This window comes from Trachypithecus francoisi, unplaced genomic scaffold, assembly GCF_009764315.1.
Source record: "Trachypithecus francoisi isolate TF-2019V2 unplaced genomic scaffold, Tfra_2.0 Lachesis_group17, whole genome shotgun sequence".
Classification (NCBI taxonomy): Eukaryota; Metazoa; Chordata; class Mammalia; order Primates; family Cercopithecidae; genus Trachypithecus; species Trachypithecus francoisi.
Window position 1 is genome coordinate 36,441,240 of NW_022681462.1, and position 18,624 is coordinate 36,459,863.

General features: G+C 46.8%; 2 protein-coding genes across 2 annotated transcripts in view; both read left to right on the top strand.

Moving 5' to 3' along the window:
- Positions 1-18,624, top strand: part of TCF7L1 (transcription factor 7 like 1) — a 176,144-nt gene that overhangs the window by 20,357 nt on the left and 137,163 nt on the right. The window lies entirely within an intron of this gene.
- LOC117062121 (actin-related protein 2/3 complex subunit 3-like) lies at positions 17,411-18,310 on the top strand. Its single transcript, XM_033175287.1, has one exon. The coding sequence runs from the start codon at positions 17,506-17,508 to the stop codon at positions 18,040-18,042; it is 537 nt and encodes a 178-aa protein (XP_033031178.1). The 5' UTR covers positions 17,411-17,505; the 3' UTR covers positions 18,043-18,310.

Consider the following 18,624-nt stretch of genomic DNA (forward strand, 5'->3'; position numbering starts at 1 on the left):
ATTTCCTTAGTTCTCACATTACTACACGGATGAGATATGTTGGTCATCTATGTGATCACATCATCATCGATCAGGCAGAAGTTCAGGCCTTCTGAAGATTCATGCTAAACCTGGATAACAGATTTCCATTGACTAGTGTAGGCTGAAGCCATATTTTGATGTATTCCCAGGATCTACCTCATAGTTGCAAAGATTAAATAAGGTTGCATATAAGCATGTAGAACAGTGCCTGGCACACACAGCAAGGGCTTTGTTAAGATAAACTCATTATCTGTTTTAGCGGTCCTAGCTTTCAGGATCTTGCTAGCCTCTATAATTTTTTTTTTTTTTTTGGAGATGGAGTCTTGCTCTGTCACCCAGGCTGGCGTGCAGTGGCGCGATCTGGGCTCATGCAAGCTCCACCTCCCAAGTTCACGCCATTCTCCTGCCTTAGCCTCCCAAGCAGCTGGGACTATAGGCGCCTGCCACCACGCCTGGCTAATTTTTTGTATTTTTAGTAGAGACGGGGTTTCACCGTGTTAGCCAGATGGTCTCCATCTCCTGACCTCGTGATCCGCCCACCTCGGCCTCCCAAAGTGCTGGGATTACAGGTGTGAGCCTCCGTGCCCAGCTAGCCTCTATAAAATTTAATCTCTACACTGCAGTATTCCTAGGACACTTACTTATGTTTAATTTTGGATTGCTAGTTTTCTAGAATTCATATTCTTAAGGATCCTGGCTGTCCTGTTTCTCTTTTGATGATCATTGTCCCTAACACCATTCTTTGCACACAAAGTCTGCCTTCTTTCTGGATATGTGTGAATATCTGTTATGTTTATTTACATTTCCCTCTTTTTTATGCACAGTATGTAATAAACAGCAAAAAACTGTCTTTCTCTTAGACATTTTAGGTTAACAAGAGACATCATTGTTCACTTCGGGTATTTTTCCATGTGTAATTTTTGATAAGTTGATTGCTAGTGGTTGTTCATTTTTATTTTGCTTTTTATGGAAGTTTTCTCAATTCATCCCAGAATTGAGGCTGTACATCCTTTTAAAAATAAATAAAGCCGAGATCTGTGCTAGAGTTAGAACATTGAATCTGGCTTACTGGTTTGTGTCTGGACTTCCCTTCAACTATGTTACTGGGAGGATGTGAGCAGTTGTAGAGGCCATATCGTTTTATAGGCCTGTGCCAAGGAAAATACTTGAGAATTACATTAGCAACTCCAAGGTATTTTGGCTGCTCTGAGAGGACACATGATAGTTTTCCAGTTATATGAACAAGAGCTTTTGTTTTAAAGTTTCTTATAGGCTGTGAGAACAATAGTGCCTCTTTCAGTACTTCCCAGAGTAACATCCTTGGGATGTTAATAGGTAGAACATGCTGGGCTTCATTTCTGCAGGACTTCTCAGGCCTTTAACATGCCAGTGAATCTCATAGAAGGGAGTGTATATTATGCAGGATTCCTTGGGTTTATTTGACCAAGGCTTTCCTTGTGTTTGGAATACTACCCCTCCGCCTACTCCCCGTCACGCCATGCGTAAGTCTCACCTCATACTTCCCTGCCTGCCAGCCTTAGATGTGGTTCCCTGCTCTAAGTTCTCGGCTCTCTGAACTTGAGCACATTTCACTGTTGGTAAATATGTGGCCTAATAATGATCTGATCCTCTGGATCCTAAACTCACTGAAGAAGGCAGGCAGTGGGTCTGTTTTATTCCTTCCCTCCTGCGTTCTCAGCACCAGACATAAAGAAGGTCATCAAACCAATGTTTGCTGCCCAGATGAGTGAAACACCCATAGAACTTTTTTTTTGTTTTTGAGACAGAGTTTTGCTCTGTCACTTAGACCAGAGTGCAGTAGCACAATTTCGGCTCACTGCAACCTCCGCCTCCTGGGTTCAAGTGACTCTCCTGCCTCAGCCTCCTGAGTAGCTGGGACTACAGGCATGTGCCACCACACCAGCTAATTTTTGTATTTTTAATAGAGATGGGGTTTTACCATGTTGGCCAGGCTAGTCTCAAACTCCTGACCTTGTGATCCTCCCGCCTTGGCCTCCCAAAGTACTGGGATTACAGGCAGGCAGGCACCACACCCTGCAGAACATTTTTTCTCCAAGTAGCATCTCATGGTGAGAGGTGAAGCCAGCTGGACTTCCTGGGTCAAATGGGGACTTGGAGAACTTTTCTGTCTTACAAGAGGTTTGTAAAATGCACCAATCAGTGCTCTGTAAAAAGGCACCAATTGGTGCTCTGTAGCTAGTTAGAGGTTTGTAAAATGGACCAATCAGCACTCTGTAAAATGGACCAATCAGCAGGACATGGGTGGGACAAATAAGGGAATAAAAGTTGGCCACCCCAGCCAGCAGCGGCAACCTTCTCCGGTCCCCTTGTGGAAGCTTTGTTCTTTCGCTCTTCCCAATAAATCTTGTTGCTGCTCACTCTTTGGGTCCGTGCCACCTTTAAGAGATGTAACACTCACTGCGAAGTTCCGCAGCTTCATTCTTGAAGTCAGCCAGACCACGAACCCACTGGAAGGAACCAACTCTGGACACAGTGGAACTTGTGTTCCACAGAACCCACTTTGAGAACCATAGATTGGTCTATGGAACTCCTCTAGTCTTGGTACTTCATTTTCAAGTACAAATAGCTAGAATACTGTAGATCTTCATAATTCTAGTTAATTTACTTCATGTTTTCAGCTAACAGGGAAATGTTAACTAATTTAAAGATGAGGCTCAGCACTTGAAATAGCTTATCTTAGTGGCACACAGAGAATCAGCCAGGATTAGAATGTTAATTTCCTGATACCTGTCCTAGGGCCAGTTACCCACCAGGCCCGTCTGCACCCCACTCTAAGGTTGTTAGTTACATAAATAGGAACCAGTGTTTCAGACTGTTGGGGGAGGGGAGAAATCAGATGCCCCTTTGTACACTAATTAACGCAGGCAGAACAAAAGGCCTAGCTTGGTTTTCAAGTTCAAGTTTGGCTCATATGTGGTCCTCAGTGAAGATTATGATCTTGAATAAATTAAAAACAAATGTTAAAGAAGTCATAATGAGGTAAAAAAAAAGGAGTTCAGGATTCTGGTCTTTAAAGACTCGGTAAACAGACTTCTCTTTAAAGCTGATATTCACCTCCCCCCCTCCACTTTACCAGTCCCTCTTTGGAAATCCTGTGTTCCGTCTTCGTGATTATTGTTCATTTTTACTTCAGTGAGCCAAGTGGGTAGGTTTGTATGTCTATGGTCTCATGTCGGTGAGCACAAGCCTCATTCACCAAGCTCTGCTGAACTAGGAAAATAGTACACTGAGAAGTCTGGTCAAATCCACTAAGTCAAAGGGATTTGCACATCTGGCAAAATGCCCTCTTCCTCAGGAATGACCACCGCAGCCTGCTGCCCCAGCCCAGCTTCAGCTTCCTTTTCCTCCAGGGTGCTCAAGGCAAGTGTTCGGGGAGGGAGCACACAGAATCCCCCTGTGTTCTTCTCCCCCAGGCCCAGTTCCCAGTACATTCTTGACCAGGGCAGACCAGATGTGGGGAGCTCTGGGGCCCAGTGCGTTTATGCATTAAATGGGACTCTGTATGTATATGCCAAATTAGGTCTGCAGGCAGTCTTTACGAGCACAGTAACCATTTTACAGATGTAAAGAAGCTCAAAAGTCCTGTGTATGTTTGTAGTCTCATTCCCTGTGAAGTTTCCATGAGCACATTTCAAGGCCTCTGTACACAGAAATTGAGTTTCTCTGCTCTCACCAGCTTACCTCTTCACTGTATCAAAGTTCTCATCGTATTATTCTGTGTGTGTATGTGTGTATGTGCATGCATGCACATGTGTGCATGACGAGTAAGTTCTCAACTTGGGGCAGCATTGCCACCCAGGAGACATTTGGCAATGCCTGGAGATATTTTGGTTAGAAATATTTTGGTTAGACTTGGGTGGGGCTGGGGGCACATTCTGCTAGTATCTAGAGGGTAGAGGTCAGAGATGTTGCTAACCATCTTACAATGCATAGGATGATTCCTCACAACCAAGAATTATCTGGCCCCAAATGTCCATAGCCGAGGCTGGGAATCCCCGGTGTACATAGACACATACATAAAAATATATTCAGTATATATTTATTTAGTGGAAGAGGCTTTAGAGATACCATTTGAATTTTAGTTATAGTTGAGGAAACTGAGGCTGAGAGGTGAACAGAGTTCCTAATATCACAAAGCTCTGGAGAAGCACAGCAGGCCCGGAACCTGGGCTTCTGGCTTCTCTGAACAGTACTTTTTGCAGGGATAATAGTTCTTTCTGAACTACTGCTAGATTAGGAACCCTCATTCTTTGGGTGTTCTCTGTGTCCCAGGGGAATATTGCATACATTACTTTGTTTAGTCCTCAGAATGACCCTGCAAGTAGGAACTGGTTATTCTTCCTTTAGTCAAGAGGAAATCAAGACCCAGAGAGGTCAAGATCCTTGCCTGAGGCCATTCAGCAGCCTGGGGCAGGGACTGGCTTGGAAATCAGATTTACCCAGCCCCTACCATGTGGCACCACCTCCCCCAGGGCCATGCTGACAGCTTCTGTAAGCCTGAGGGACAAGGCAGTGAAGATGCTGAACTGGGAACCCAGGGATTCCTTCCAACAGTTGCATTCTGAAGCTCCAGTTGGGAAATGGTTAATAATGCCTGATCCTTGTCCCTAAGAGGCCCTGAGCTATTGAACCCATAGGGTTTTCGGGTCTGCAGCCCTTGCTTAGGAGGCTTCCGGGTGAAGAGCAGGAATGATGGTGGCCAGTCTACCTGCAAGGACCAGGGGAACTGGGTAGGGGTAGGACGGAGGGGCCCTGACTGGCTCTCCTGCCTTCCCCTCCCCTCCTCTCCCTCCTTCCCTCCTTGAGGAAGGTCTCAGGTTAGTGGGAGGTGAGGGGCAATTAGTGGTAATTGTTCATCATTTGTGCAGATGGGGCATGGCTTTTAGAGGTGCCTTCTGGGATGGAGAGAGCCTGGGAACTCAGAATGCTACATGGTGGACAGAGGAAAGCAGGCATTTCCAGGGAAGGAGGAAGGTGTGGGGTTGCTCCTGGGAAGGTCAGCTTTACCTACTCCCGGCCATAGTAGTGTAAGGTGCTGGCTGAGTGGGCAGAAAGTGGGGCAGGGGCTAGGAGAGCTGACGGCAAGTATGGTGCATGGCCCTCAACGTCCACCCCAGTCTAGTCGAGGACTCCTGCTCTGGCTTCTGCAGCCAAACCCTAACAACAGACTGGTAAATGACTTCGTTTAGCTTCCTATGCCCACCAGCATGGCGCTTTAGAACACAGGAGACCCAGTCCCCTCTGGGAGTCCCCTCTCTCCCCTCTCGTTTTCGGTCTGGTGTCCGGGAGACCACGCACATGACTCCTTGTGAAGCTGAAGCCAGTCCAGAACTCCGAGGCCCAAATCTCCGGGGGCTGTTTTAGTGCTTATTCAGTGTATTTTGTCTTGGGGTGATATGAGCCTGTTTAAAAATAATGTCTGCCCAAACTCTTGCCTGAGAGAGGTTTGGGGGCAGAAAGAAAGCTCACATTTGAGTCCTAAGAAAAATCATCGTGTCTCGATTGCCAAAATCACTATGGCTCAGGCCAGCTTAGTTTTGGGGGTGTGATAAAGTTTTTATCTCTTTTGGAAAAAAACTCCTGGGATTTTCTATCATGGATATATCTTTCATCTACATGTCCAGCTTTAAGAAAATGTGATTATGCCTCTCTGTAAGTGGATAATTGAGCAGAACAGCATGCTCATTTCTCTCTGTCAGGCCTCGGGTGAAGCCCGGCCCTTTGGAGGTGGTCCAGGCCCTGTGGCCACAGCTTACCTACTGAAGGGCCTCCTGGTACCGCCACAAGCTGAGACCCAGCCACGCTTTCTGTTTGTCTTCGGAAGGTTTGCTGCACCCTAACATAGATCTCTGCTACTGAAAAATGTGTCTTTAAATCCACCTGTATTTCCATCTCTGGTTACAAATTGTCTTGACCCCAGGCAAGCTGCTGTCTCAGAGTTGGCTGCAAGGATGTTGAAGCATAATCCAGCTTTGTGGTAGAGGAGGGCTTCGCATCACCCTGGATGGTGGGGTTCAGCCTTGAATCAATAAATAGCAGCAGGCTCCGGCTTCAGGAAAAGGGGAGTCCTGGATCAAGAGAGATTGGCGTTTGAGACAGGAAACACTTCCTGGTGTTCTTGCAGTGTCTGCGACTTCTTGCCAGCCTTTTAGGCCTTTCCTAGTTTACAGGCCGCCCCCTCAAGCCTATGTTCTCCTCCTGATGGTGCCCGCGCTCTCTGGGCTCCCTGGGCAGACCATTCACCTTGGGAACCTGGACTCCTGCTCAGCCTGCAGCTTCTGTAGGTTTAGCTGTCTGTTGGTTGCTCTGGGCTACTCAGGGACCAGTTGTGCAGGCACTGTCCTCTTTTGGCCTTTCTCCCGGCCTTACCAAGTTGTGGTGGTTGTCTGCATGCCCAGTGAAACCTTCTGCAGAAAGGACCAGGAAGGGCACACATTGGCTGCCTGCACTTGGGAAAATCTGAGGGAATGTGAAGGGAAACAGGTTGGCAGTTCCTGGTGCCTTCCAGACCAGTGCCTGCCCTCTCCTCTGCTTGTGGTACAGGCCCTTTGACCTATTGGAGATGGGAGAAGCCCCAAAGAAATTCAAGATCACTTTCAGGCTTCCTTGACCCAAGGCCTGTGGGAAGGCTTGTGCCCTGGGATGCTTGGGGTAAAATGTAACATCTGGCCTTCTCTGAGTCCCTCTCACTGCAGACCTCGCCTGACATCCTGCGGCCTTGCTGGTTTCCTTCTGCCCCTCATGAAGTCCCTCCTTGCTGGCTTTCTCCTGTGCCAAGGGGGCCCAGCTTCCTCCCCAAGCATCTCTGTTGCTTCCCCCTTTGCCTGGCTCCCTCCTCTCCCCAGGCTCCCTGACGGATGGCCACTGGCTCTGTAGGTTTCACAGGCACCTGGGACACTCACACGGTGGGGGAGTTTGCGCCATGTCCCATCTCCAGCCAATGCTTTTCTCCCTCTACCTAAAGGCTTTTTTCCTTTCAAAAATTTTAAATTAGCATACAGAAAGATTGAGTCTTTGGGTATACAGTTTACCAGTTTTTAACACATGTACCGATTCATGTAACCAGCACTATACTTCCAAATTCCTAAAATCTCCTGTGCCACTCCTTTGTAGTCATGCCCCCTTCCCCCTGGCAGCCACTGCTCTGTTCTCCAACATTCCAACAAAGATTTTTTGGCCACATTGTGTGCATCTTCTGAGAAATGTTGTTGGTACCTTCGGACGTAGAATAAAGACATGCAAATCACCTCCACTCTCCTGAAGCCTCCCGTCTTCCTTGGGATCACAGGCATATGTCACCACGCCCAGCTAATTTTTGTATTTTTGGTAGAGATGGGGGTTCACCCTGTTGGCCAGGTTGGTCTTGAACTCCTGACCTCAGGTGATCAGCCTCCCAAAGTGCTGGGATTGCAGGTGTGAGCCACTGCTCCCCGCCTTATTTTTTGAAGTCTTGGTACACCTTTTAAAAAAAAGAAGCAGCAGGCTGGGTGCAGTGGCTCACACCTGTAATCCTAGCACTTTCGGAGGCCGAGGTGGGAGGCTCCTTGCTTGAGCCCAGGAGTTCCAGACCAGTCTGAGCAACATGGCGAAACCCCATCTCTACAAAAAGTACAAAAATTAGCTGGGTGTGGTAGCAAGCCCCTGTAGTCCCAGCTACTCAGAGGCTGAGGTGAGAGGATCACTTTTACTTAGGTAAGCAGGCGTTGCAGTGAGCCTAGATGTGCCCCTGCACTCCAGCCTGGGGGACAGAGCAGGACTCTGTCTCAAAAGGAAAAAAAAAAGCAGCAGCTTAGTTTTGTTCCAGAAGATTATTTGCAAACGTCAGTAAGAATCCATGCATCATTCCTGTTTAATCGGTGTAAAACAAGGGTGGCTGTCGGGGTCTGTCCGCGTGGAGGAATGAGGACCACTGTCCGTTGGCCCACAGATACATGCATGCCCTTAGTGGGTCAGCTTCTGGGAATACACCAGCGTCTGTAGAGCTAAGAATTTACCATATGCCTTGTCCTCAGAAAGATCCGCTTCCCCTGCCTGTGTCGCCCTGATTACTGTAACAGCTTCAACGCATGAACCAGATTGTTCTCATTTAATGAAGTGTTGACTCTGGGGTCTCCAGGATAACTTGCAGTTGCCCAATTTCCTGGTGAATTTTCAGGTTCTCTAGCGGTTTGGAGACATGAATGAACTCAGGATATTTTTTAAGGTAAATAAAGTCTGTGAAGTGTGATTTACTTTCTTGGTTTTTGGCGCCAGAACTTGAAGTGATGGGCCCTAGCTCGAGGGGCACGGAAATCAGTCTGAAAGCTGCAGTTATCTTTGCAGGAGGAAGAAGCTGGGCTCTGAGCTGTGAGCAAGGGAGGTGCTTCGGGGCCAGCGGGGCTGCTTCACTGAGCTGGGAGCTTTCCTGCCCACCCGGGGCTTGCTTCCCTGCCTCCTGGGATGGGGATGGCTGGCCTCAGAGGAAGGGAAAGATTGCTGTTGGCAACCCTGTGGTGTTGGTCTCTGGTCTGGGAAGCCAGGTTAACACGTGAAGCTCGAGGAGCACAGAAGTCCCTGTATCTGTCTTTGTGCAGATTTGGTCCAGGGTAAAAGGATGAGAGTGCCTTTCCACACTGCGGCCTGTGGGTTTGTGGTGATTAACTTGCGGTGGGGCCTGCACTCTAGGGTCATCCACTTGGTCAGGTTGGTGCCAGGATGCTGGCCTGAGAGCAGGAGCCAGGGCTGGAAGCAGGCCTGGGCGTGGCTGGGTCTTTCGAGGGAGGGCTCAGAGGCTTCTGGTGATCAAACAGAGCTGAAGGGGGAGCCAGGGAAACAGTCCCACGTGGGAAACAGAGGCTAAGGGTCTAGCGAGGCAGGCCCAGCAAGGCAAGCCAGGTGTTGGGCCACAGGCCTGGTGGTCCGCCCTCAAAAAAGAGGGTTGGAGAGCAGCCCCTTGAAGTTCCCCCAAAAGTTGAGATTAAAAAAAAAAAAAAATCAGAATACACATGCCTAGCTGGGCGTGGTGATGCGCGCCTGTAGTCCCAGTTACTCTGCAGGCTGAGGCAGGAGGGTTCCTTGAGCCCGGGAGTTTGAGGCTGCAATGAGCTATGATTACGCCACCGCACCCCACCCTGAGCAACAGAGGGAGACCCTCTCTCAAAAAAAATAAAAAATAAATTTAAAAAAGAAAGTCTACATGCCTGACTTCTGTGCCCAGAATCTCTGGACATGGGGCCCTGGAACATACATTTATTCAAAGCTCCCTTTTAAAAGTTGGTACACAGGTAGGGTGGCCGCAGTGGGGTCCCAGGCTGCTCTGTGGATCCAGGCAGAAGGCAGCCCCTGCTGAAAGGTCAGGCACTACTTTACCCAAGCCAGGCCACCCCTTATTAAACACCAGCTTCACTCGAACAATGGTTCTCAAATTTTCTTGGTCTCTGAAGATGTATTTTCTCTATTTTTAGCCAAATGGAATGATTTCAGTCCATCATGGGTGAAACCTTCTGATATTCTTTAGTCCCCATGGAGGACTTTCTTGTTTCTCCTTTAAGACCATCTCTGGGGTCACGTTGGGTTGCCTTGGCGGTGTTTGAGTCTCTGCCACAGGGACACTGATAGATAAGGACCTGAGTTGCGGTATGCCCTGTTTTGTGTAGCAGCTGTCGGTTTGTTTCTGGAATGAGACTGAGCTTCTGGAAGTCTGGGCATTTGGTTCTGATTCACCTTTGAGCTCCTGGCATGGAGGAGCTTTGTAACACAAGCTTCCTGAATTGATGTTTTAGTGAAAGGGAGAAAAGTCCTTTTCAGCTCCCTTTTTCCCACCATTCCCCGCTGTTCATCAGAATTACTCATCCACACATAGCCAGTAAAGGGCACCGTAGACTGAACCTGTAGGAAACCAGACTCCAGGCAGCCCCAGAGCATGCTCCCCAGAACCACTAAAATAAACACAAAATGCACTCTCGCCGGATTCTGAGAAGGAAAGGCCCTCCAAGGTCGTAGGGTCCAGTGGCTCTCAACCCTGGCTGCACATTTGAATCATCTGGGGAGCTTTTTAGAAATGGTCATGCCCAGCCTCCACCCACAAAGATTTTGATTCAACTGGTCTGGGGTGGGGCTCAGGCTTTGCTGGAATTTTCTGAAAGCTCCCCAGGGGCTTCTAATATGCAGCCAAGTTTGTAAACCACTGCTGTAGTTGAAAGCTCCTCACTGAATATCTGAATGAAAGGATTAAATAGATCCCTGCCTGGTGAGGTATTGGCCCCCTCCCCCATAGACCATGGGCTCATGGTAGAGTTGCCAGCAGTTCATTCCTGGATTCCCTATGCCCCTCCATCACCCAGTCCCATCATCCAACAAACCTACCTCGGACCATCCCTCCTGCCCGACCAGAAGCAGACCCCAAACAGAATCTAATTTCACATCCATCAGTGGGCAAACATTAAAGGATGTGATAAGCTCCAAAGTAAGATCTCCTTGTTTCAGGCCATACGTTTGATTTTGAATATTGTATTTTTGTATTAATTTGTTAGGGCTGCCATAACAAAGTACCCCACGCTAGGTGGCTTAAACAACAGAAAGAGTCATTGTCTCACAGTTCTGGAGGCTGGAAGTCCGAGATCAAGGTGTCAGCAGGATTGGTTCCCTGTGAGGCTGTGCGGGAGGGATCTGCTCCAGGCCTCTCTCCTTGGCTTGTAGGGGCTGCCCTCTCCCCGTGTATTCATATAGTCTTCCCTCTGTGGGCGTCTGTCGCTGTTCCTGCTTTTTATAAGGACAGGAGTCCTATTGGATTAGGGCTTACTCTAATGACCTCATTTAACTTGATTATCTCCTTCTGTGGATACAGGGTCTCCACATAGAATAGGTACATAGTACACCCTGTCTCCACATAAGGTCACCATCTGAGGTGTCCCGGGGGTTAGGACTCCAACATAACTTTTTTTTGCTGGGGGTCTGTGAGGGGGTTCAATTCAACCCATAACAAATTATCTTCCAAGCTAGCCACTTTGACTGCAGCCTTTAACGGGTAGCTGCATTTTTTTTTCCTTACACCCACTCTCGCCCTCGAGTTGCTCAAAACACAGAGCCAGGGCTGGTTGCCTATCAGCGTTCAGTGTGAACCTGCCCACTGGCTGGCGTCTGCTCACTGGCTTCTGGGTACACTCGGAGGATGATTGTTTGCATTCGGGCTCCTCCAGAGATGAATATAATTCAGCATCCCTAATTTCCTCACAGTGGCAGCAGTGGCTGAAGGGAGAGGTGAACTGTGAGGGGTGGGCCCACCTTGCCTGAGATGAAGGCTGGGATCAAGGGCTGGTGTTAAACATCAGCTGGAGCGGATTGTGAAAATCCTTTGGACAAGAGGGATTTGTTTTAAAGAGAGGCTACTTTGGAATGGACATGGATTCTTGCTAGTGAACAGGTGAGGGAGTGGCAGAAATGTGGAGAGGAGGCAGCTTTCCGTTCCCATGGCTATTCTGTATCAACCGCTGGGGTCAGAGGCTCTCAGCCGGAGTCTACCCACAGATAGAATTCAGGGAAGCTCCAAAAACCTGAATGGAAAGAAATTACATTTTATTTTTACTAACTGAAAATTTGCATTTTCTTCAATTATGAAGGTAGGCTATAAACCACAGGGACATTAACGGTATCCATGACTGTCACCAATAGCAATTGCTATTTTAAAAATGTTTGTGGGTACATAGTACAGCTATGTATTTATGGGTACATGAAAGCAAAGTTAATTTTTTACAGCATGGTAGAGTCGTTGTAGATGTCTTGATATACTGTTATCCTTAGCAATTCTTAATACTTCAGAATTAAGGTTGTTATGAGATTTGCTGCTAGGTCTTATTTAATATGTTAATTAAATATTACCATGGTGGAATATTTAAAATATTTTGATAACTGCATCTTACTGTAATTGGTCTCCTTTGCAATACTGTGTATTTAATTTGTGCATTAAGCATCATTCTGAGGAGGCCTCTGTGGGCTTCCCTATCCTACTGAGGAGGGGTCTGTGGCACTGACGAGGATAGGGATCCTTGGTTTGCATTTATAGTAACTGTTTCCTGTTCCCAGTCAGTGAATAAATCCTGTAAATGGAGATAACTCTAGATTACAGTCTTGACCATTGCTTGATTTATTAATAAATTTACAGCTCTTCTTTTTGGCTCCTCGAGGCTAAGCCATATGTGTGCATGTGTGTGTGCCAGTGTAGACTAGGGCTTGCCTTCTTTTCAAAGACATCAGAGATTAGGTAGAAGCTTTTGAACAAGCCCAGCCTTAAATCTGCCCTTCAGTCCTGTTGGATCCTTTTTGGGAAAGCTGGTTCCTGTCCCTGGCCAGTCAGTCTCAAGTGAGTGGGGCTGAGAGGAGCTGTGGGCAAAATAACCGCCCACTCCCTCCAGAGTTACATGCCCTGAGACATGACCTTCTGGATCACCCTAGAAATGTGCAAACCCTGTTCCAGTGCCCAAGTGGCCTGTGTTGGAGATGCTGAGGCTGGTTGGCTGACAACGCTAAAGCTGGGGTTGGAAGACCTGTTTGGGGCAGCCTGGAAAAACATGTATGGTGCCAGATCATGGGCCCTGGTTGATGTGAAAATAAAATCTGATATAGATCTAGGTTTATGGAACCTGGTTTGTTTTTTGTTTTATTTCTTATTTTTAAATAATGATAGATTTAGGTAGTTGCAAAAATAGGACATAAGATTCGGGAGAACTCCTTCCTCCAGCTTCCCCAGTGGTGTCATCTTTTGTAGCTGAAGTTCAATATCAAAACTAGAACATCGCCACTGGCACATTACTGTTAACTAGACTACAGACCTTCAGTCCTCACTAGTCTTCATGTTTTCTGTGTGTGTGTTTGGAGTTTGCATGGACAGGTCTATGCAGTTTTATCCCATGTATACATTTGTGTCACTAACACCACAATCAGATACGGAGCTGTTTTATGGAACATATTTTAAAACCTGATCGGGAAGCAAATGGCAGTGAGTTTGCATCAGTTCTGTTTAGCCTCAGGGCACAGTGGTGGTTGTAACATCTGCCTCCTGAGTCACCTGTCTGGTCAGCCTTGGGGCTGGAGGTAGTGATTTGACAGTAAGGCTGAGCCCCAGAGCATTTGGAGCCCAGTGCTAGATGGGCTACTTACAGGGCTCAGCCTGGATCTGGAGCACTGCAGCAGGAGTCTTGGGTGCCAGTGGCCTCTTGCTTCACAGGCACAAGCACTCTGGGGTTAGACCTTGGGAGCAGAGTCTGTTTCTCTGGGCTGGAGAGCAGGAATAATGTGAGTGAGGGACAGGGCACAAGGGTACCAGCTGGGTTCTCAAGGGTTCAGAGAAGAGCTCCAGGGCTCATAGGCAATGAGGGGACAGGTCGGGAATAAATAGAGATGCCTTGACTAGACATGGGAGGCGTGGTAAGGGTTATAGGGTAAAGTCGTAGCCTAGTGGGCATGAGAGTACCCAGGAGCCCTGCCCCATCCTTCCTATGCACACTGGAACTGACTGTGCTGAGTACAGTCAGATCAGACACCACTGCTGGGCATGGCTTCCTGCAGCCTATAATGTGAGATCCGATTACCACAGTAGATGGGAAGGCATTTGATACAAATCCCAGAGCACACTCAAAACTAAGGTGGTGGTTCTGTCCCAAAGCCGCTCATGTGTCGATTGTCTCTTTAGCACCTCTCAGTTAACCAGGACATCTGATTAAGTGGAAAGCTACATTCTCCAACCACAAAGGATAATAGTGTTCATACCGTGTCTGGGTTTTATGGTTTTAGATATCTGGCAATGCTAGTGCATGTATTTCTATTTTTATTTTTTGTTTGTCGTTTTTTCCAGTGTCCTTGGTTAAAGTTTTTAGCTAGGCACTTACCTTCATAGTCAGAGATAATGCCTGTTCTACACCTGCAAGTATCATTCTCCTGCCCCACCTTTTCTCCTGGCTGATTCCAGCAATGTGGGACTGCCTAGGGGGTAAGGGGCTAGCACATAGCACAAAACCAGCTCCCAAGAGCAAGTAGTTGGGTACAACCACTATGGAAAACAGTATGGAGGTTCCTCAAAAAACAAAAAATTAATTAAAATGTAAAGAATTATATGATTGTGCAATCTCATTACTGGGTATATATCCAAAAAAATTGTGAAATCACTGTCAAAGAGACCATCTGTACCCCCACGTTCACTGCAGCACTATTCTCAATAGCCAAGTTACAGAAACAACCTGAGTGTCCATCGACAGATGGATGGCTAAAGGAAATGTGGGCTCTGCACACAATGGAATATCATTCAGCTTTTTAAAATAAGGAGCCGGGCACGGTGGTTCATGCCTGTATTCCCCAGCACTTTGGGAGGCCGAGGCAGGCAGATCACTTGAACCCAGAAGTTCGCGACCAGCCTGGCCAACACAGTGAGACCCCGTGTCTAAGAAAAATACAAAAATAAGCTGAGCATGGTGGCACACGTCCGTAGTTCCAGCTACTCGGGAGACTGAGGTGGGAGGATCACTTGAGCCCAGGAGTTCGAGGCTGCAATAAGCTGAGATCCTGCCACTGTACTCCAGGTTGGGCGACAGAACGAGACCCTGTTTCAAAAAAATAAATAAGGAGAAGGAAATCCTGCTGTTTGTGACAACAAATGGATGGACCTGGAGGACATAATGCTAAATGAAATAAACTAGTCACAGGACAAATATTATATGATTCTACTTATATGTGGAATCGAAAATAGTCAAACTTAATAGAACGTTGGTTGCCAGGGAATGGGGGAAGAAGGAAATGTGTTGTTCAGTGGGTGTAAAGTTACACATATGAGATGAGTCAAGTCTACAGCTTTGCTGTACAATATAGTGCCTCTAGTTTAGAGTTGGGCACTTACAATTTTATTAAGAGGGTAGATCTCATGTTAAGTGTTCTCACCAAACACACACACACACACACACAAACACACACACACACACACAAACACACACACACACACACACAAGCAAAGGGACACATGGAAGCTTTTGGAGGTGAGGATATGTTTATTACCCTGACATGGCGATGGTATCGTGGCTGTATGCACATGTTCAAACTCATGAAATTATCTATATTAAATATGTGCAGTTTTTTGGTATACCAATCATATCTCAACAAAACTGTAAAAAAAAAAAAAGATTAAGTGTGGGAACAGTGAAGATGGAGAAGGAGGGGTAGGGGTGGTTTAACCAGGCAGGCCCCACACTGTCCCTGAGGGGGACATCCCAGGTAGTATGGGGGTGTCGGAGAGCGGGGAGCTGGGTACTGCCGAGTCTGAGCACCATGCACTGCTTGGTAAGAGCTGCGTGGACCGAACCTGGGAGCTGCAGCCCCAGGCAGGCTATCAGAGGAGGGCCACAGGTCCATCTCCATCTGTAAATACAACTTTTTTTTTTTTTTTTTGAGACAGAGCCTCACTCTGTCATCTAGGCTGGCGTGCAGTGGCACGATCTTGGCTCACTGCAACTTCCGCCTCCCGGGTTCAAATGATTCTCCTGCCCCAGCCTCCTGCATAGCTGGGACTACAAGCTCCCACTACCACGCCCGGCTAATTTTTGTATTTTTAGTAGAGACAGAGTCACCATGTTGGTCAGGCTGGTCTCAAACTAATGACCTCAAGTGATCCACCCACCTCGGCCTTCCAAAGTGCAGGGATTACAGGTGTGAGCCATTGCACCCCGGCTAAATATGATTTTTGAAACTAAACTTGTGTCAGGAGGACAGGGTTGCTGCAATCCCAGGACAGAATAAATCTAATTGAGAACCTCCTGCCTCTATTTCCTCCATTCAACTTCCCTTGCCCATTAGTATCAGTTTCATCTTCCAAAAACACCATCATTTCATAACTTCATTTCTAGGAAAGCCACAATTGCTGCTTTTCACTTCACACACCAAGTCTAAACTTCCTTGTGTAACTCTCAAAGCTTTCCCTGTCTGATCTCACTTTGTCAGGTCAGCCTTCCTTCTTAGCAGTCCTTCATTCAGCAGTCTTTGAACCTTCCCCATTGAATACACCTAGTGCACTTCTACCTCCTTCCAGACTGTACCCCGCAGGATGCTGGCCTGTCAACATTGGCTTTGATGACCTGACCTGAGCTCCAGATTAGCCTGCTGTCTGCAGTTTCTTTTCTTTCTTTCTTTTTTTTTTTAATGAGATGGAGTTTTGCTCTATTGCCCAGGCTGGAGTACAGTGGTGCAGTCATAGCTCACTGCAACCTCAAACTCCTGGGCCCAAGTGATCCTCCCATCTCAGCCTCCCAAAGTGCATATTTTCTCATATGTACCTCACAATCGAACACAAATGCCTTATTATAGGATGTATTGTCTTAAAACTGCTACATGTCATTTATCTATGTGTGATTAGTGAACAAGATGAAGCATATTGTGTTGGTCCCTAATTGTTTCAGTGCAGAGGCCTTGTCTCCCTAGCCAAGGGGAGGGGAGGGACTTTTAACCAAGGCTGCATTTTTTGGTCCGCCTTGGGCACCTGTGCTGCCATGTACCTGCATCTGTGCTGGCTGGGTGACAGTACAACCAGCTCCCATGATGCAGGGCCACACAGCCCTGGTCTGCGTTCTTCCTTGGCAGACTCTTCCAGCACAGACTGGAATTTATAGTTATGGTAGTCATTAGCCTGGAATGCAAGGGGCTGGCAATCAGGATTGTTTAAGCTAATGTTTAGGTTTTACTTGGGCACAAGATAGTTAAACTCATTTTGAGATAACTGTGAAAGATTCAAATTGAAAAAGAAGAGCCAACAATACTTTCTCGTTACTAAAAGTTGATATCGCATAAACCTGCCTTTTGCAAACTTGGATCTAGAGCATGACTAGATAGCCTTGAAAGATAAATATTTCAGAGAGAGGAGGATGAGATCCCAAGGGCCAGCAGTGTGCTCACTCTCGGGAATAGCTCCTGCAGCCCAGTGAGTAGAGTTGTGTACCCTGCCTTCCCTTCATTGTGGAGCTGACTTCGCTCTGCTGGATCATCTTAGGGTTGGGGCAGAGACTGTATCTTCCATGGGTGGATTTCATTTTCAGAAGCATCAAGCCTGGCATTTTCAACAAAGTGAGCAATCTTTGACTGTAAAATCAAGTCAATTTTGGAGGAATAAAAGTCATACATATTCATCAAAAGAAAATTGAGCAATATAGAAAATTGAGATATAAAAAAATTTAAGGAACTAATAGCTATGCTCAGGGTTTGGAGTGCCAAATCATGGGTTTGTTCCTGGTGCCATGTCACTGTGTTCTAAAACAAGCCAGAGCCTCCAATGATAATCAGTAGCTCTTCCTTAGTTCCTTTTGCCACTGCCTTCCTGCTGTTATCCAAAGACTTCTTCCCGGCTTCCGCCTACCCCGCCCGGGCTGCCAGACCGGAAGCGCTCCACTCTACCTGGATTCTGCTCCTCTGGGTTGGAACCCGGGCGTTGCCAAGATGCCGGCTTACCACTCTTCTCTCATGGATCCTGACACCAAACTCATCGGAAACATGGCACTGTTACCTATCAGAAGTCAATTCAAAGGACCTGCACCCAGAGAGACAAAAGATACAGATATTGTGGATGAAGCCATCTATTACTTCAAGGCCAATGTCTTCTTCAAAAACTATGAAATTAAGAATGAAGCTGATAGGACCTTGATATATATAACTCTCTACATTTCTGAATATCTGAAGAAACTCCAAAAGTGCAATTCCAAAAGCCAAGGTGAGAAAGAAATGTATACATTGGGAATCACTAATTTTCCCATTCCTGGAGAGCCTGGTTTTCCACTTAACGCAATTTATGCCAAACCTGCAAACAAACAGGAAGATGAAGTGATGAGAGCCTCTTTACAACAGCTAAGGCAAGAGACTGGACTGAGACTTTGTGAGATAGTTTTTGACCCTCAGAATGATAAACCTAGCAAGTGGTGGACTTGCTTTGTGAGGAGACAGTTCATGAACAAGAGTCTTTCAGGACCTGGACAGTGAAGGGAACCCAGGCAGCCACCGTCTCCAGAGCCCTGGGCAGCATTTTCCAGTGAGATGTACACAATCTTTTGCCTTTATTTCGTAAAGTTTTATACAGAAGAGAGAAGAGCATGTCTTTACTTGAAAAACTCTTGATTGGTAATTTGGGTGGGAGACAAGAAAGTGGGTTATCAAGGGTGATTTGAAGTTTTCTGCAGCATTAAGCTGGCGCTTAATAAGAATAAGTCATAATAAAGAAATTTCTAACATTCCATGTAAGAAAAACAAACAAACAAAAAACAAACAAACAAAAAAGACTTCTTCCCTTATTGTAAAGGGAGAGGGTTCTCTCTGATTCTTCCTCTCTCTCTCGCTCTCTCTCTCTTGCTCTTTCTCTCTCTCTCTTGCTCTTTCTCTCTCTCTGCTAATTGGAGAAACTTCTGTTTCATAAAGATCTTAGTACCTGGACATCCCAGGAAAGAAAAATGGTGCCCAGGAAACCCACTCAGAGTGGAGTTTTGAAAGTGAGTTTTTCCTGTCTGCCCAGGAAGCCAGCACATAGTAGGTGTGATGTAGTCTCCCTTGCTGCAGCCACTCCCCGAC

Excerpts from the sequence above, each read along its gene's own strand:
- LOC117062121 (XM_033175287.1), top strand. The coding sequence starts at position 17,506 with ATGCCGGCTTACCACTCTTCTCTCATGGATCCTGACACCAAACTCATC.